Below are 18,634 nucleotides of genomic sequence, written 5' to 3'. Positions count from 1 at the left end.
TGATTTTTCTAGTAGATTTTTCTACTCGAAGTTTAATACTCAGATTTTAAATTTAATTAAAGCTAGTGTAGAAACCAACACTGTCTTCAATATATCCATACATTAAACAACAATGATTCGTGTTAGTGTGTGTAACGGATTCAGAAAGACTAAGGCGTTGTTGTCCAAAATTACAATCAATTATCACTCAACACTGGTTCAGGCAAAGTACTGCAGAATGGTGATGGAATTGTGCCTGTGATAGAATGTGGCACACAGAGTGTGTCATGAGAGACTTTACTGTCAAAAAACAAACAAACACATATTTGTCTTTTAAAACAGGAAATGTATAACAACAATCAATGGCAGCTAATTTGAACATTCAAAAATTGCTTTTTATTCTAATTCATAAAAAAATCTCCGCGCCCTTTTCTATTTTTGGATCATCAAAGACACCATTCCCCCTAAATCCCTATCAGCCCCACTAGCATGACACCCCAATCTTATCCAAGTCCAAACCAATAGGAACAGAGTGACATAGGATAGAATGATCTTGGAGGATTGAGGTCACCTGTAGGCCTTTACACAGTAAGGCATGTACGGGTAAACAAATATGCTTGAATTGCCTCTGTGTAAAACTAAACAAAGTGTACATACCTTTGTTAAACTTATGAGAAGTAATTAAACAAAGTAACAGAAAAATTAATTCTGACAAGCATGTCTCATTTTGTAGTCAGTGATTGTATAAAGTGTTGACTAATTACTTAAGTAAATCTGCTCCATCAGTGGATGTGTTTAAGAAGGTTCTCAAAACATACCTCTTTCCTTATTGATTTTCTATTGTTGTTTTGTTTGTATAATGTTTAATATATTGCTTTTTCTATTGTAAACGCTGTGATATGGTTTTACTATGAATAATAATACTAATAATAATCAAAATGACGGAATGTTGACGAGTAACCGGTTTCTGCTAAGCAGGGTTTTTCAGTGCTCAGCAAGATTTTGTACTTACATTTGTATATGCTGTATGAATTGGGATCAGTACAAGATATGCTAAGTAATCCAAAACACTGTCCAGCCGATGCTGCTCAGCCAATGCTGCTCAGCAAACACCAGTAGGGCACCAGTGGCAACAAAGCTTAATAAACTGTTGGCTGGTAAATAGTTTCTGCAAAGCAGGATTTTTCTGCGTTTAGCAAAATGGTATGATTACAGGTTTTTAGAAATTTGGGCCCTAGGCTACACCAGACAACTACATGTATGTTAGCATTAAAAAATAGGCAGTCTAACAGCTTTTTACAGTAAAAGGAAACTTATCCATTGACTCCGAAATTGTTGCCGCTGCTCAATTTGACAAAGGGGTGTCACAAGGCTCATTGAGTTAGTCTCCCTTCAAATATAAACACCTCTTCACGTGTAAATTCTCAAAAGTTTCAGCATCAATGTTGAACTAATGTATCTACACCTCTTGGTTAAGAGAACTATTTTTCGGGGCATACATGTAGGTCATCCACAAACAACCCCAGTCAACAACCCCAAGCTACAATCCCGGCCAAAATGCTTGGACCACCTACTTACTGCATTACAATAAACATTCTCCCCTCGTCCCCCTGCTCAATGTTGATGGGAGCAGAGAAGACCGTGCAAGGAGAGCCAGAAGAGAAAACACTGAAAGGGGGCATGGGGCTGAGAAGCAGGGGCGCAAACGAGATATGGTCGGGATTGTCTGAAATTTGTCAGCGTGAATAAAAAATAAATAAAAACAATTTGGAAAGAAGGCTTTAAAAACAGTATGAATGTGCACAGACAATAAACATTTATATCTTGCTGAGTACAGCGTTAAAACCCTTTGGTGCACAGATACATTTTTAAAAAGCCCCCAAAACAGAACACATTTAACCATGTTTTTCTTTAAAAAAATCAATAGCACCCCCTGTTGACCATCACATCAAACGAAAACTCAACAATCGCTCGAAACAACCAGATGAGGGCGGTATGTACAGTATGGGGGTTGCAGTGTTTAAGTTATGACTGTTAATAACAGTCCAATTTGACCTGTTTTGTGGTGGTTGCTCTGACCACCATGTGCACCAAAGGGTTAAAACAATATTCAATACAGCAAGGAGGTTTTTGTTGGGGGTGTCAATGTTTCTTTCTTGCTGAGACCGTGCAAGGAGAGCCAACATTGAAAGGGGCCATGGGGGCCATGGTGCGGAGGCATAACAAGATTTGGCCGGGATTGTAGGTGACAACTGGTCCAAAATTCCTGTACCGTTTTTATATTAGCTCTCAAATATGCCTAGTAACATAGGATTCTCTAGGGTCTACAAAATATTCATGAAGCAGTTGTTCTGTTGTCTATCTATTTGGAGAGGGGGGGGGGGGGCTAAGTGCGCCCTTCATGGAAGGACTCAAAGTAGCACTCTCTATATTTAACCAAAGACAAGATTATTTTTATGGATCATTTTGCAGACTATGATTTCTTTTGCTGCATGCTATATTTGAAATCAAACTGGGTAAGTGGTTTCTTTCCCTATCTTTCACCCTTTGTGGACCCTGGTTCAAATGATCGCCCAAAGCCTTGCATGTGGAATGTGTTTTGTGTCCCTACCTCATTATATGGGTTTTCCCTGACTGGGGTTTCCCTCCCACATCTCAAACTTTACAAAACTGCTCAAGTATTCCAACCTGCAAAAGAGGCATCAAGTCTTATACTTCTTTGATCTTGTGATATGTCTGTAACTGTATTGATATGCAGTTTAAGGGTGACAGTGTAAACTACCTACTTGATTGGTCAAATTAGGACATGAAACACAAATCAAAACTTGTTATGAAATCAGTCTATTTAAAAATCTTTAACTTTATGCCCAGGATTGTAATATGTTCATGAAATCACATCTTGCATTATATGAGTCAATTTCTTCTTTTACTTCACAGATCATCATTAAAGCAACTTCCAACAAAATGGCATCAAATATAACAGTTGAGTCAGTGCTAACAAAGATAAGTCAGGATCATCTTGAATGTCCAATTTGCAGTGGACGCTTCAAGCAACCCAAACTACTGGAGTGTTCTCATTCATTTTGTCTTGAATGCCTTCAACAACTCAGACAGAATAGTCCAAGTACTACAAGGCTTTCATGTCCAGTGTGTAGAAAAGAAACTCTTTTAAAAGAAAACAGCATTGATGGTCTGAAAACAGACTTTAAAACCATTTCATTGATAGAAGCAATTGAAACAAAGGAAACCCAACTGAAACAGCAGCAAGAAAAACAAGTACCCAGTCAGGAGTTTGTTTCCAAGTGTAGCAAGCATACTGGCAAGGATCTTATCCTGTACTGTGAAACATGCAAGAAACTGATATGTACAACTTGCATTGCTAAAGACCACAGAATGCACCCTGTAATAGAACTGAATGAAGCTTCAGACAAAAGTAAACAACATGCGTCAGAACTTCTAGCAGAAGTAAGACAGAGTATCACAACCTTCAACGCTGCCATTCAAGAAATAGACACGTCTCGTAAGACACTAGACTCTATGTTTGCTGCCACCAAAGAGAAAATCAGCAAGAAGGCTGATGAGGAGATTGCCAAGGTGGCTGCCAGGATCAGAGAGGAGAAGCAGAAACTGATGCAAGAGGCAGAACAGATTTATAAAGACAGAGTCAAGACAATGCAAACTGCACGAGCTACAAACAGCAAAGAGATAAACAAAGCAGAGCACAAGCAGGATGAGGTAAATCAACTCATGGATCAACAGATCAAGATTGTTCATCACATAGAACAACTCTTACAAGACCTCAAAGAATACAGTGAGAAGAAATCAACAAAAGTACCCGATGGGTTGAGTTATATGGACTTTAAAGAAGGCCAGAACTCACTAGGGAGACTGGTGCTGAAAGATGAACAACAAGTGGAATCAGCAACTTCTGCTCAGGCTAGAAAGCCAACATTTCAATCCATGAAACAAGACAAATGGACATTAAAAACAGAAATGAATAAATACAAGAACATGACACAACAGATGGTGAAGATTTATGCAAGGGATGTTGCTGCATACTCTAATAGTGATATTGTTGTGTCAGATTGGTATAATACCAGCTTGATTACAATACCAGCAGAGAGCAACCCTCAATCCTATAATGTCTCACAAGAACTATCAATCCAAGGACTTACAGGACCAAGCAGAGTGACTGTGAATAAGAATGATGAGCTCATTGTTCTAGATGATGAAACAGTCAAGATCTTCAATAGGAATTATAAGCTCCTCCATCAGGTCAATCCAGGCAGTAGACCATCATGTATTGCAGTGGATGACAACAATCTGATAGCAGTGGGTTATGAAGACAAGGCAGAGATCTCTCTACACAAACCAGATGGATCCCTCATCAGAAGACTGCCTGCTCCAGGGATTGGTAGATGCTTGACTACCCACAAACAGCAACTCATCTACACCAACTGGAAAGACAAGAAGTTGGTATCAGTAACCTACAATGGTGGAATGGTATTCTCAGTAGATATCGATCAGTCTGGGAGGCCTCATGGTGTGTGTTGTGACAAGGATGGTAGCATCTATGTTGCTGTATGGAGAGGACCATACTCATCACGAGATGGGATCCATCATTACAGTCCTGATGGCAAGTACATTGGATGTATCATCAAGGATTGTGGTGCTCCCTATGGTCTCACATTCACACCTGCTGGTGATCTGGTTGTGGCTACATCCAATTCAGTTCAAATCTATCAGCATGAGTAAAGACATCAACAAACATTATGCTGGACCACAATAACATTCAAGCTGAAATAAGCATTTAACAACATAAAAATGTGGATGTTTTTCAAAAACATCTTCAATTTTATATTCTCATAAATTTCAGAAAGAGTGATAACATTTTTGACATACAATTATAATTGTTTTTAAGGGGAAACAAAACTTTTCATTGAACCATTTCAACCAACCTGAGTAGATTGCAGAAGCAAATTCAGTCAACTCACAAAAAAATGAACATTTTGGTAGGAATACAATCTTTACATAGTATGTAATTGATTGCTGATCTCTAGAATATCATTCCTTTTAATGTTGTTATGTCATTTCAGTGACTTACCTCCTCCACCTCAACCATTAGGCAACATTCACATCAGAATTGAAATAATTCACTGAAAATAACAACCTCTTGCTCTGATTGGTCTATTGTTTGCATGACCGAATGATACATTTTTTTACCACTACTTGTAAAAGGAATGTTCAAGAGATTCAATTTTTCCATAACAAAATGCATTTACACAGAGTTGTACACTACACATTCATTGTAAATAACCATGTTGAACTGCAGAAAGGTGCAGATCTGTGTACAAAATGAGGTATCACTCTGTAACCATGAGTCAGTTACAAACAATGTAACTGAGTGACCTAAATTACGTAGTTATAATTGTTAAACAAAAGCAATGTATGTATTAACAAAATATATATAGTTGGTTTTATTTGGTCTCAAATTATGTAAAATACATATTTGAGAGAACATGTATTTGTTTTCTATTTTTATTTCACTCCATCACCATGAACCAGCAATTTTACTTCTGGTTTATGGTAATGGAGTGACATATATACAATTACGTAATTGTTTAATAAAAGAGAGAGTTTGCAAGCAATGTGTACAGATACAGATATGATAAACAATATTCTTCCCAGTTAGATTTGTAAAAGATTTTGTTCGCAATCATAGATTCATGTATCAGGTCTTGGCCAAAGTATGGTTAAAAAACTATTGTGTTTCCTCTGTTTACATTGGAGAATTTAAGCGAGTAGTCTTTTTTATTTAACTGATCATTTTCAGACCCACATATAAAACTCTTATAAAGAAAGTTTCCAGCAAGCGAGTCAAGAATAAAGATGCCTTTTTGTTATGCTGCATATCAACAATAATTTGCTTATGAATACAAGCAATACCAGGGAAAATGTTTTAATCCAGGACAACATTACAACTAAATCAGCAAAACAGTATCCATTCTGGACATACATACATGTGTATGAGCTCCAGTATCTGTTGTCAACATGCATGAAAAACAATGAAGCAACATTTACGCATCACATGAACACATAAAGTGTTGACATATCAGTATCTGAAGCATTGCTTTGCTAAACAACTCAAATGTAATTTGTTTAAAGGGAAGGTGCACGTTTGGTAAATGTCAAAGACCAGTCTTCGCACTTGGTGTATCCCATCATAACCATAAAATAACAAGCCTGTGAAAATTTGGGCTCAATTGGTCATTGAAGTTGCGAGAAATTGATCAAAGAAAAAACACCCTTGTTGGACGAATTGGTGTGCTTTCAGATAAGAATAAAAGACTTCTACCTAGAAGTCTTTTGTTATTTTAGAGAGAAATTACCTTTTTCTCAAAAACTACAAAACTTCGGAGGGACTCGTTTCCCACACTGTTTTATACTATCAACATCTCTCCAATGCTCGTTACCAAGTCAGTTTTTAAGTTAATGTTTGTCTTGAGTAATTACCAAATGTGTACCTTCCCTTTAAAAAAGAAAAAATTCAGATTTGTAAAGCAGAACCATATAAATTGTGTTTTAAATATTGTAGAGTTTAGTTTTCTTTTAAATAGCACTGGACATGTTTGGTTATTACTAAAATGCACACTTTTTTAACAAGCACCGGGGAGATGTTGATAGCGAAAACATTGTGAGAAACGACTCCCTCAGAAGAAACATATTTTTGAGAAGAAAGTTATGACTCATTAAAAATTTTGAATCTGAGAAAGAGTTCAGGAATGAAGCCTTTTTCAGGCATCTGAAAGCATGCATTTGTGCAACATGGGTGTTTTTTCGCTGGTTTATTTCCTTGCAACTTCAATGACCAATTGAGTCCATATTTCTGAGATTTATTATTTCATGCACACATTGGAATACACAAGTGGGAATCATGGTCTTTGATTTTAGCAAAAGTTTCCAGTTCCTTTAAGTCTTACATGTACAAATGTACATGTAGTCTTTGTGATTATTTTGTTGCAGTTTTTATTACTGTGGATTTTAAAGTTCTATTTTACTTTATTTTTAATATGTAATGTTAGGTTTTCTTAAGTCTTTTTTTTCCTTGTCGTTCCTATTCAGTACAATAAATGGTTTATGGTAATGGATTGACATCATACTTTTGCAAGTAATTACTAATTTTTATTTTATAAACAACTGTTAAGATTAGATTAAATGGAAAAAAAAATACTTTGAAGTTCTTATTGAAATCATTTTCATATTGAGTTTAACTTCTGAAGTGTAATTTAGTTAACTCTTTCAGTGCTCGCTTTTGGAGGTTTTTCGACATCTAGTGCCCCTCTCCCCCAAAAAATAAAATATTAATTCACCTCATTTTGCTTGCTTACATAAACGTATCTCAAAATGCAGAAACAAATCTGACTATGTCAGCATTTCAAAGAGTACAGCTATTTACCACCATTCACTGTACTACATGTATGTACAGTACCTGGTAACAGACCTAGATGTACTTCAAACTGTTTTTGTATTTACAGTCCAAGTTCATTATCAGCAGCCATACTCCAATACACTGATAATCTGGCCATTGATCATTACAATTGGTTGTTTTGTCTGATCTTCATTCTTAAAGGCACTGGATACATTTGGTAATTGTCAAAGACCAGTCTTCTCATTTGGTGTATCTCAACATATGAATAAAAGAACAAACCTGTGAACGTTTGAACTCAATTGGTCATGGAAGTTGCGAGAGATGATAGAAAGCACCCTTGTCGCACAAAATGTGTGCTTTCATATGCTGGAATGCAAGAACTCAGCTGATCAGGTCTCAAATTCAATTAAAATGTTTTAGGGAGAAGTTACTTCAGAGGGAGCCATTTCTCAAAATGTTTGTACTATCAACAGCTCTCCATGCTCGTTACCAAGAAAGTTTTTATGCTAACAATTATTTTGAGTTATTTAACAGTAGTGTCCAGTGCCTTTAAATGCCATTTTGACTGGAAACCCAATCTCAAGAACATACAAAATTACATTGTACATTGTGTCACATTCAACAGGATTTACAGTTTGTATAATCACTCCTTTATGTAGGGCAACTCTCAGGGTAGAATTTGAGGGAAGTTGAAACCATTTACAGTTATGAGAAGAAAGGATAGACTTGAGGAATATATATCAATATTATTCCCGCATTATTTACAAAGTCATCACGGAGAAAATTGGTTCCACATTATTTGGGGATAAAAAGTGTTATATTTTACCAAACCAACAGTACTTTGAAGTGAAACATTTCTCAAAATGCATTACACTATCCAAAGCAGCTGTACTTTTTGTTGTAAGTTTTTATTGCCATTAATCTTTTAGAGTCATTACCACAACAAATACAGATCCTTTAAACAAGAAGTAAGATCAAAATCTAAACTCGCGACAAAAGACGTGGTTAACTAAAGGTTTGCTTTGTTATACTGTTTTAAAACTGCTGTCTAGCTGTGCTCGACTAAATTAACAAACGAAATACTACCATTACAATCGAAAGATCACGCTCCAAGCTGAAGCTGTATAAAACTTGACTTGTGGCCAACATTACTTAAGTGCTATCTGTTTGCTTCCATATTCTGCCACCCCCCCCCCCAAACACATTGTTTAATGACACAAGTCACAAGACTGGGACTCAAACCAACACTCTGCTGATCAGAAACACCAGAGCCTGTGCGTGGTGCACTTAGTCACAACATTTCAGAGCAAATATAAGCCGACAACACTTTGAACTTTGTTCTCCACATTCAGAGTTTCAATCTCTATTATTAGGACTTTGGGAAGTATTTTTAATAATTCTCTCAAATCTCACATTTTTCATGATGTTTACCAGTTACCAACTACTAACAATAGAAGACGAATACACCTGAAAACAGTTTTTATTATGCCATGCAATCAGGAACCCCAAAATAACCTTTTCAGTTTGATGCTGTTTGAGAAGTTTTCTCTCATCAAACCAACTCTAGAAATCATCCTCCCAGATACATGTATGTCAAAGACAAACAAACAAACAAACAAACATTTCTCGGCTGTGAATAAAAACATCTGTGACAAACAAGAAGATCTGTAAGTCTATGAGGAGAGATGTCAACATGAAATAAACATTGACAGTAAATGCTGACTATCACTTACCTCTCATTGTGAGCTTCCTGTTTCTTGTACATCTTCAACTCTCCCTGTAGTGTCTTCGGAGCTTAACTGCCAGAATCTTCAGCATCTACCCTGAGAGTCTGAGACTGAGTAGGATCTTATGGGTCTTGGGTTACCATGGTTATTGGCATCCAAGATGAGGAGCAAAGCCTGAGATAAAAGAGGATCAGAGTAAAGAAGAAGGGTTCAAATAAGGGATTCAAAAGATTGTCAAACTGTTTAAACTACATGCTTCAGTGTGATTGTGCATTGCCAATGACTATGGGTAATACACAACTTATCGGGTACATGCAAAATAAGTAGTTTTACAAAACCCCAAATCATGTCTACGCTCTGTGATGAAGTTAAGGGCAAAGCTAAAGGCTTTCTAATATAACAACTGCTGGGTAAATCTTGTATTTCTGTATTTCAAACAATATAAAAACCAGGTCTGGGATTTGTTTTTGAAACCTTTTTAAAATTTTTAATGTTTGATTTATGTGGCAACCATTAATTAACTAAAATTACTCGAGCAAGCAGCAAACAGCAGTCATTAGTAATAAAAAGAAGTTCAAACAAGAATGATGAAAGTCTTTATTTCAATGACTAAAACAAATAAAACAAGTTCATTTTACAAAAAGCTTCCTTATTTTCACATGCACGAGAATGAGTCGGCCATGATGGGTAAAAAAAGATAGAAGTTAAAAAAAAAAAGGTTCTGTTCAAAAATGACATCTGAATCTAAAACCAGACAAGTATTGTAGTATGCTGTGGTCCAATGTTCAACAACCTGTTATTTATTAGTCACTGAGTCACAGTTATGTACATAGACCTTATCGCAAATACTGGGTACGTGCACAATAGACATGGAACGAGGTGCATGCTGGTCTAGCTAACTATCAAACTTGATCACTAGCTAGACCAGCATGCACCTCATTCGACAGTTTGCGCTTGCACAATGGTATTTGCGAAAAGGTCTATCTATGTAGGGGTCACATACACCAAGAACTTTCAGATTGATATCATTTCAGTGTGTAAATATGCGCTAAGTGCAGTATCAGTAGAACTGTATGTTAACCATAACACTGCTACAAACAAGAGCTAAACTAAGAAACTGGAATTTCCACATAACAGTAATAAGTAGGGGACTTTGAGCTGTGTAACTCTATGGAAATACAGTGGAACATCATTCAGTGTGTTGTGCCAACATTAAACAGATCATTGCTGGAATTTCCTCATCAACTTTATTGATTGTTGCTGTGTTTCATGCTATATTCTTCTCTCAAATACTGGGTGAGTTGCGAACAAAATTGTGATTGGTCAATATTTGCTACATGTACATGTAGAGAACAAGAATGAAATGCCTTGTTTGATTAGAGACCTTGGCCAAATTTTATAGAGCTGGTTAACGGTAAGCAATTTTTGTTTGCTTTATTTGGCAAAATTAATTGCTAAAAGACAATGGACACTATTTGTAAATGTCACTGACCAGTCTTCTCACTGGGTGTACATGTATCTCAACATATGCATAAAATAACAAACCTGTGAAAATTTGAGCTTGATTGGTCGTCGGAGTCGCGAGATAACTATGAGAGAAAAAAAAACACCCTTGTCACACGAAGTTGTGTGCTTTTAGATGCTTGATTTCTCGAAATCAAATTTTGAGTAATTACCAATAGTGTCCACTGCCTTAAAGCGTAAACCTAATTCACGAGCGGTTGCTAAACAAACTGCACGCGCAATATTTTGGGTCGTCTGCGTCAGCAAAAAAGAAGAAGGTGCTTACATAATGGCAGGCGAAATAAATACACAGTGGCCTTAACAAACAAATCATCACCTTCTCTGTCTGTATTGCCCTTGAAAGGTTTACACGCTAACTTGAGAGTGAACAAGAAGAAAATACACTGTACAACGTTTCTAAAATATTTTAGACACTCGTTTACTTCGCTGAACCTATCATACACACACATGTGAAATACAAACCGCTGCCACACTAACAACGCATTATTGCAGTGATGTAGCACTATGCGCTGTGCTTAAACAGGGTGCTAAGGCAAAAAGGTTTGGGCTTTACGGACCGTTTTTGTTTGCTTACCGCTTTTAGCAAAAAAACCTTGCTTAAATACACTGGACACCATTGGTAATTGTCAAAGACCATTCTTCTCACTTGATGTGTCTTAACATATGCATAAAATAACAAGCCTGTGAAAATTTGTGCTCAATTGGTTGTCAAAGTTGCGAGATAATAATCAAACAAAAAACACCCTTGTCACACAAAGTTGTGTGCGTTCAGATGATTGATTTCAAGACCTCAAATTCTAAATCTGAGGTCTCAAAATCAAATTCGTGGAAAATTACTTCTTTCTCGAAACTACGCTACTTCAGAGGGAGCCGTTTCTCACAATGTTTTTATACCATCAGCTCTCCTTTACTGATTACAAACTATGGTTTTATGCTAATAATTGTTTTGAGTAATACAAATAGTGTCTACTGTCTTAAAAGCGAGGCTATGAAATGAAAAATTTGCTAGATGCGCTGTTAAGCACAAAATCAACCGTTAAGCAGCTCTATGAAGTTGGGCCCTGGTCAGAAGCCATGGAACCTGCAACTGCAGTATATTATAGCCAGGGATCACCTCACTCTATGGTTTTATGATACAACCTGGTAAGCAGCAACAGAGGGCATGGTTGGACAGCTCAAGAAAGTTTGCAAACCACTATAATACGGAAATATTGACTTCTATGAAAACACAGTTAAAATTATAGGCCCAAGGAAGATGTCAAAACCATGACTATGCCCGAAGCGAAGCTGAAGGCATAGTCATGGTTTCGACATCACCGAGGGTCTGTATTTTTAACAGTGCCCCGATTATTTAGCTGTCAATATTTCTTTAATAAACCGAAATAAAAGATTCTTCTAATCAACAACACTTACTATGGTGAAAGGTCGTCTGCGAAGAAAGGTTGCTGTGACACGGAATGCTTGTTGTACATTATACATATAAAAGTTACGTTATTTTCGACAGACATAATCAATTGACATGCTGGGCATAGTCACTATGACGTCATCTCGATAGAAAAGGGGGGGGGGATTTTTTAACCAATCAGATTAGAGGATTTCCAACATGAGGTATATATAATACAAGATAATCAAAGTTTATCCTAACATTAACAAAATAGAGTTAAATGAGGCATTGTGTGCTGTTCTACAAGAAACACATTTTCCGCACTCTATTAAAGTTAAGCAGATGTCAAATACTGTTCCTAGTATGTTTTCTGCATTTGCAAAAAGTCTACAGAGCTAACTGGTACACTGTGCACAGCTGCGCGGGTCCCGGACCTGTGGGCTTGTTTTGCACACAAATCACGAATCGCCGGCTGTTGTAACAGTAAAACAGCGAGGATGGGATGTGAATTACGGATCTGATTTCAGAAAAGGAACTGTACATTGGGGATTGTAAAAAGGGCAAAATGTTTAGGGTGTGCTTTGAGATTCACCCGCTTTGAGGTTCGTGGAGACGAGCGCGGAACGATCACCTCATGAAGTCCAGACAGGGTGGTTATAATGTATGTAAATGATGTCATGTAAAAACATAATAATTAAATGGTTAAAAAAAAAATACAGCACACTTTGCCATCAATGCTTTTTTGCAACATTTTGATTGATTTTTGTTCACTTTTTTTTTTCTTTTTCTTTTTTTAAAGACACTTGTTCCCAACCCCATCCATTTTCAATCAAAATTAACAATTCTGAATCCATCAGTCTTAGAAATATAGACATAAGGAATATTTAAACGTCGCTTCAAATTCCCCGTTCAGATATGACACTAGTTTGTCTTTATCAAATGTGTCGCACTTGTATAGGACCTTGTATAGCGCCTTTGAACAACTTTGGTTGATTTTGGCACTATATAAATTCCCTCTGATTGATTGATTGATTGGTTGATTGATTGATTGATACGCTGACCTTTTTTTGCATTGCTTAAACAGAGAAAAGTCCAACCTTAGCTTCATACAATATCCCAAAACTGTTAAGCAGGAAATGCTGCTTAGCAAATTTATTGACCAAGTTGGGCACCTGCTGCAACCTCATAAACTTGACAGGTAACTTTTTTTCTGCTTAGGAGGACTTTAAAGTGCTAAGCAAGATTTTGTGTGTATGGGCTTAATGATATGGCATACAGTACAAAAGAAGTTCTTTAACAAGATTATGAATGCCCACAGACAGTGAATGTTCATTGCTTGCTGAGTATAGTGTTCAAACAATATTTAAAATAGAAATAATGTTTTAGATTGGAGGGGGGGGGGGCGCTAACTATGAATGTGTACAGACAGTGAATTGTCATTGCTTGCTGAGTATAGTGTTCTAACTATATTCAAAACAGAAATAATGTTTTAGTTGGAGGGGGGGTGGTAACTATGAATTTGTACAGAGAGTGAATTGTCATTGCTTGCTGAGTATAGTGTTCTAACTATATTCAAAACAGAAATAATGTTTTAGTTGGAGGGAGGGTGGTAACTATGAATTTGTACAGAGAGTGAATTGTCATTGCTTGCTGAGTATAGTGTTCTAACTATATTCAAAACAGAAATAATGTTTTAGTTGGAAGGGGGGGGGGGTGGCGGCTTACTTAGCATGTGTACAGACAGTGAATGTTCATTGCTTGTTGAGTATAGTGTTCAAACAATATTCAAAATAGAAATAATGTTTTAGATTGGGGGGGGGGGGGGTGGGCGGCTTACTATGAATGTGTACAGACAGTGAATGTTCATTGCTTGTTGAGTATAGTGTTCAATCAACATTTAAAACAGTAAGGATGTTTTAGTTGGGGGGGGGGGGCTGGTAACTATGAATTTGTACAGAGAGTGAATGCTCATTGCTTGCCGAGTATAGTGTTCTAACAATATTCAGAACAGTAAGGATGTTTTAGTTGTGGGGGGGGCTTACTATGAATTTGCACAAACAGTGAATGGTCATTTCTTTGAAAGGGGTCATGGGGCCGTGGTGCAGGGGCCCAGAGACATACATGTACTTTTGCGAGTAATTACTGCTTTATTTTATTAACAATTGTCATGATTAAAAAACAAAACAAAAAACACTTTGAAGTTCTTATTGAAATCATTGTCATACTGAGATTATAAAGAAAACTTATGTTATAAAGTCTTATTTAAAATCTTTCAGTGCTCGCTTTTTGATGTTTTTTTTAACATTCAGTGCCCCCTCCCCCAACAAAACAAAATAAATAAATCAATCAAAATTCACCTCAATTTGCTCGCCTATGTAAAAGTATTGCAAAATGCAGAAACAAATCTGACTACATGTATGTCAGCTAATTACCATCATTCACTGTACTACATGTATGTACAGTACCTGATAACAGACCTAGATGTACTTCAAACTGTTTTGCATTTAAAGTCCAAGTTCATTATCAGCAGCCATACAATGGTTGTTTGTCTGATCTTTGACTATAACAGCAAGTAGCTCTAGTGCACAGTTTACATTGCCCTGTACTGACACGTTTCATTCATGAAGGCACTGGACACCTTTGGTAATTGTCAAAGACCAGTCTTCTCATTTGGTGTATCTCAACATATGTGTAAAATAACAAACCTGAGAAAATTTTAACTCAATTGGTCATGGAAGTTGCGAGAAAATAAGGGAAGAAAGCACCCTTGTCACACAAGTTGTGTGCTTTCAGATGCTTGAATTTTAGATCTCAGCTGCTCAGGTCTCTTATTCGATTCAAATATTTCAGTGAACAATTATTTCTTTCTCAAAACTACATTACTTCAGAGGGAGCCGTTTCTCAAAATATTTTAAACCATCAACACCTCTCCACTGCTGGTTACCAAGAAAGTTTTTATGCTGACAGTTATTTTGAGTTATTTAACAACAGTGTCCAGTGCCTTTAAATGCCATTTTGATTGGAAAACCCAATCTCAGGAACATATTGTATCACATTCAACAGGATTTATAGTTTGTACAATCACTCCTAAAAAAGTATATTTTTTTAAAAAATATTTTACCAAACCTACAGTACTTTAAAGTGAAACATTTCTCAAAATGCAACAAAAGCCACAAAAGGCAAACTTGTTTTTTTGTTATGCTGTTCCAAAACTCGGCTTACTTAACAAACAAAATACTACCATCACAATCGAAAGATCACGCTCCAAGCTGAAGCTGTATAAAACTTGACTTGAGGCCAACCCCCCCCCCCCCCCCCCCCCACCAAACACAGTCGGCTCTACATTTGATCCCCAAAACCGAACCGATCAGACAATAGCTAAGTGACAATAGTTTCTTAATGACACAAGTCACAAGACTGGGACTCAAACCAACACTCTGCTGATCAAAAACACCAGAGCCTGTGCCTGGTGCACTTAGTCACAACATTTTGTAGCAAATACAAGCCGACAACACTTTGAACTTTGTTCTCCACATTCAGATTTTTCAATTTCTAATAAATGGACTTTAAATAGTTCTCTAAAATCTCACAGTTTTCACGGTGTTTACCAGTTACCAACTACTAACAACAGAAGACAAGTACACTGAAAAAACAGTTTTACTATGCCATGCAGTCAGGTACATGTAATAACCTTCTCAGTTTGTTCTTGGTTTGAGAAGTTTCTCAAATCAAACCAATTCTAGATATCATCCTCCAAGATATGTCAAAGACAAACAAACAAACACCTCGTGGCTATGAAATAAAAATGTCTGTGACAAACAAGAAGATCTGTAAGTCTGTGAGGAGAGATGTCAACATGAAATAAACATTGACAGTAAATGCTGACTATTGCTTACCTCTCATTGTGAGCTTCCTGTTTCTTGTACATCTTCAACTCTCCCTGTAGTGTCTTCAGAGCTTCACTGCCAGAGTCTTCAGCATCTACCTTGGGAGTCTGAGACTGAGTAGGATCTTATGGGTCTTGGGTTACCATGGTTATGGGCATACAAGATGAGGAGCAAAGCCTGAGATAAAAGAGGATCAGAGTACTGGTAAGTTATATTTGGAATTGTAGTTTGTAAATTTTGTATGTAGACAACCTGATTATACAGCCTTTTTGATATTTAGTGTTGCCAGTCAGAAGCCATTCAACTTGTAACTGTGGTATAGCCAAGAGTCAAATCTCAGTTTATATACAACCTGAAAAGCTGCAGCAACGGGATCACCTTAAAGGGATGTGACAAATTATGTCAATTATCAAGTAATAAACCACATGGAAAATGGGGTAATTTTCAAAGAATATGGATCGTACAAAGAACACTTTTCAAGAGCGGGACTTAAAAATACAACCTCTGGTTTAAAGTGGCAGTCTAAACTATCTAGGATGAAAACTAAGGCAAGATGTTCAGTCTGTTCCCCCTGTAGTTTGCTACTTAAAACTTTTTTATTTTGTAGTATGTTTAAAGGCCCTTGACAACTTTGGTAATTGTCAAAGACCAGTATTCTCAGAATATATGCATAAAATAACAAGTCTGTGGAAATTTTTACCAAGTTGACATTCAAGTTGCAGGAAAATAATGAAAGAAAAACACCCTTGTTGCATAAATTTGTGTGCTTTAAGATGCATAATAAAAGGCTTCAGGCCTTAAGTATTTTAATATTTGAGAGAAAAATGACCTCTTTCTCAAAAACTACATTACATGTACTTCAGAGAGAGCCACAATGTTATCTACTATCAACAGCTCTGTTAACAAATAATTTCTTATGCTAACATATAATCGTTGAGTAATTACCAACACGAGGACCATAAGAAGCTTTGTGGATTACCTGCTACATGTATTTCAATGCAGCTCATCAGTTAATATAAGTTGCTTGTCTGAAAATGGCCAATCCCAATCTAAATCAGTGGCCGAGCGCATTTTTTTTTTTTAGATCATGGAACAACTTTTGGTCGTCTTGCTGCTTGGCAAAATTGTCAGTGCCCGGACAAAAAATCTCAAAAAATTACTTATGATGAACACCAAACACCATTTCAGTGTGGGTTGAAATCACACGCTAGTATTTATCAAAGATCGATCTACGGTATAAAAAATGATAAGTAGCTGGTACCCAGAAGTCAGCTATTTTGTTATGGAATTTCACCTGCATTTTTCATCATCCAGTGCCCCCCCTCCTCCACCATTCACTGTACTACATGTATGTACAGTACCTGGTAACAGACCTAGATGTATTTCAAACTGTTTTTGTATTTACAGTCCAAGTTCATTATCAGCAGCCATACATGTACTCCAATAAACTGATAATCTGGCCATTGATCATTATAAATGGTTGTTTGTCTGATCTTTGACTATAACAGCAAGTAGCTCTAGTGCACAGTTTACATTGCCCTGTACTGACATATACTTGTTATCTATACTATTAAAAGCGTAACCCGCGCCATCTTGGATTGAAAATTAGAAGGTCCAGTGGCATGGCATCCTTGTGGAATCCAACACGGTTGTGTCGTTACAGACGTCGGGTTGCAAGTCTACAAAACCCTGAACCGAACTCCCTCTTTCAAGTTGTCTGATTGGCTGGAGTCACGAGCGATATCTCCTAACATGTGTGGTTGTCTGGTTTTGATATGGGCCACCTGTTGGTCGAAGGGGGAAGCCGTAGGCTGCACACTGAGTCACCTCTGTGGTTGTCTGGTTTTGATATGGGCCACCTGTTGGTCGAAGGGGGAAGCCGTAGGCTGCACACAGAGCCACCTCTTTAGGTTTGAAGTGGGTGGCAACCTCAGACTCCCATTAACATTCCAGAGTGAGTCATTGATGTTTCGCAGAGGGGTAAATGGCATTGTGTATATACCATTTTGTACAGGGGGGTTTAATTTCGCGTGTTATTAAAATAAAAAATATTAAGGCTTTATGAGAAACAAAAATACATGCATCTGTTACAGGATGTGTTTTTTATAACTAAGTCACTCATGTAGGCCTACCGAACTTTCCAGCATTTTTTAAACGCATCAAAAAGCAACACACGCAAAAGTTGCAACATTTTCAAGAAGAAAGTGAATACATTACTGATTCTTTTCATATAGGTTTTGCCAGTTCTTCAAAAGAGTACACGAAATTACCATTTAAGAATATAATAGTATGCTTTCAAAATTACGAATTTTGTGAAACATCAACGGCTGTTTTGAAGCAGTAAACGAACATTCCGTTGGTCAAAGTTCTGAAGCAACAAAATTGTTAGAACTTAAAGCAGTTTGGTCAGGACTCAGGATGTACATTTTGCCAAATCCGTTTTGTATTAAGCAATCGGCCGTCGGGTTTAATTTCGCGTGTTAAATAAAAAATATTTATGAGAAACAAAAATACATATGCCTGTTACAGATGTGTTTATTATAATTAAGTCACTCATGTAGGCGTACCCAACTTTCCAACATTTTTTAACGCATCAAACAGCAACCCACTGTTGCTAATAACTTTATTTGTTCCATAAAACCCTGTACCATTGGTGGTATGGGGTACAGTCCATTATGTCATCCCCACACACAGAACGTATACA

General features: G+C 36.9%; 1 protein-coding gene across 1 annotated transcript; it reads left to right on the top strand.

The window, feature by feature from the left end:
* Nucleotides 1-2,897: 2,897 nt before the first annotated feature.
* Nucleotides 2,898-4,862, top strand: LOC117300640 (tripartite motif-containing protein 3-like). The gene has a single exon (XM_033784332.1). It carries the CDS (start codon nucleotides 2,944-2,946, stop codon nucleotides 4,732-4,734), a length of 1,791 nt encoding a protein of 596 aa, XP_033640223.1. The 5' UTR covers nucleotides 2,898-2,943; the 3' UTR covers nucleotides 4,735-4,862.
* Nucleotides 4,863-18,634: the final 13,772 nt, after the last annotated feature.

The sequence above is a fragment of the Asterias rubens genome, chromosome 16, assembly GCF_902459465.1.
Source record: "Asterias rubens chromosome 16, eAstRub1.3, whole genome shotgun sequence".
Classification (NCBI taxonomy): Eukaryota; Metazoa; Echinodermata; class Asteroidea; order Forcipulatida; family Asteriidae; genus Asterias; species Asterias rubens.
The sequence above is the reverse complement of the archived record's forward strand: the minus strand, read 5'-3'. Positions and strand labels throughout refer to the sequence as shown.

Excerpts from the sequence above, each read along its gene's own strand:
- LOC117300640 (XM_033784332.1), top strand. The coding sequence starts at position 2,944 with ATGGCATCAAATATAACAGTTGAGTCAGTGCTAACAAAGATAAGTCAG.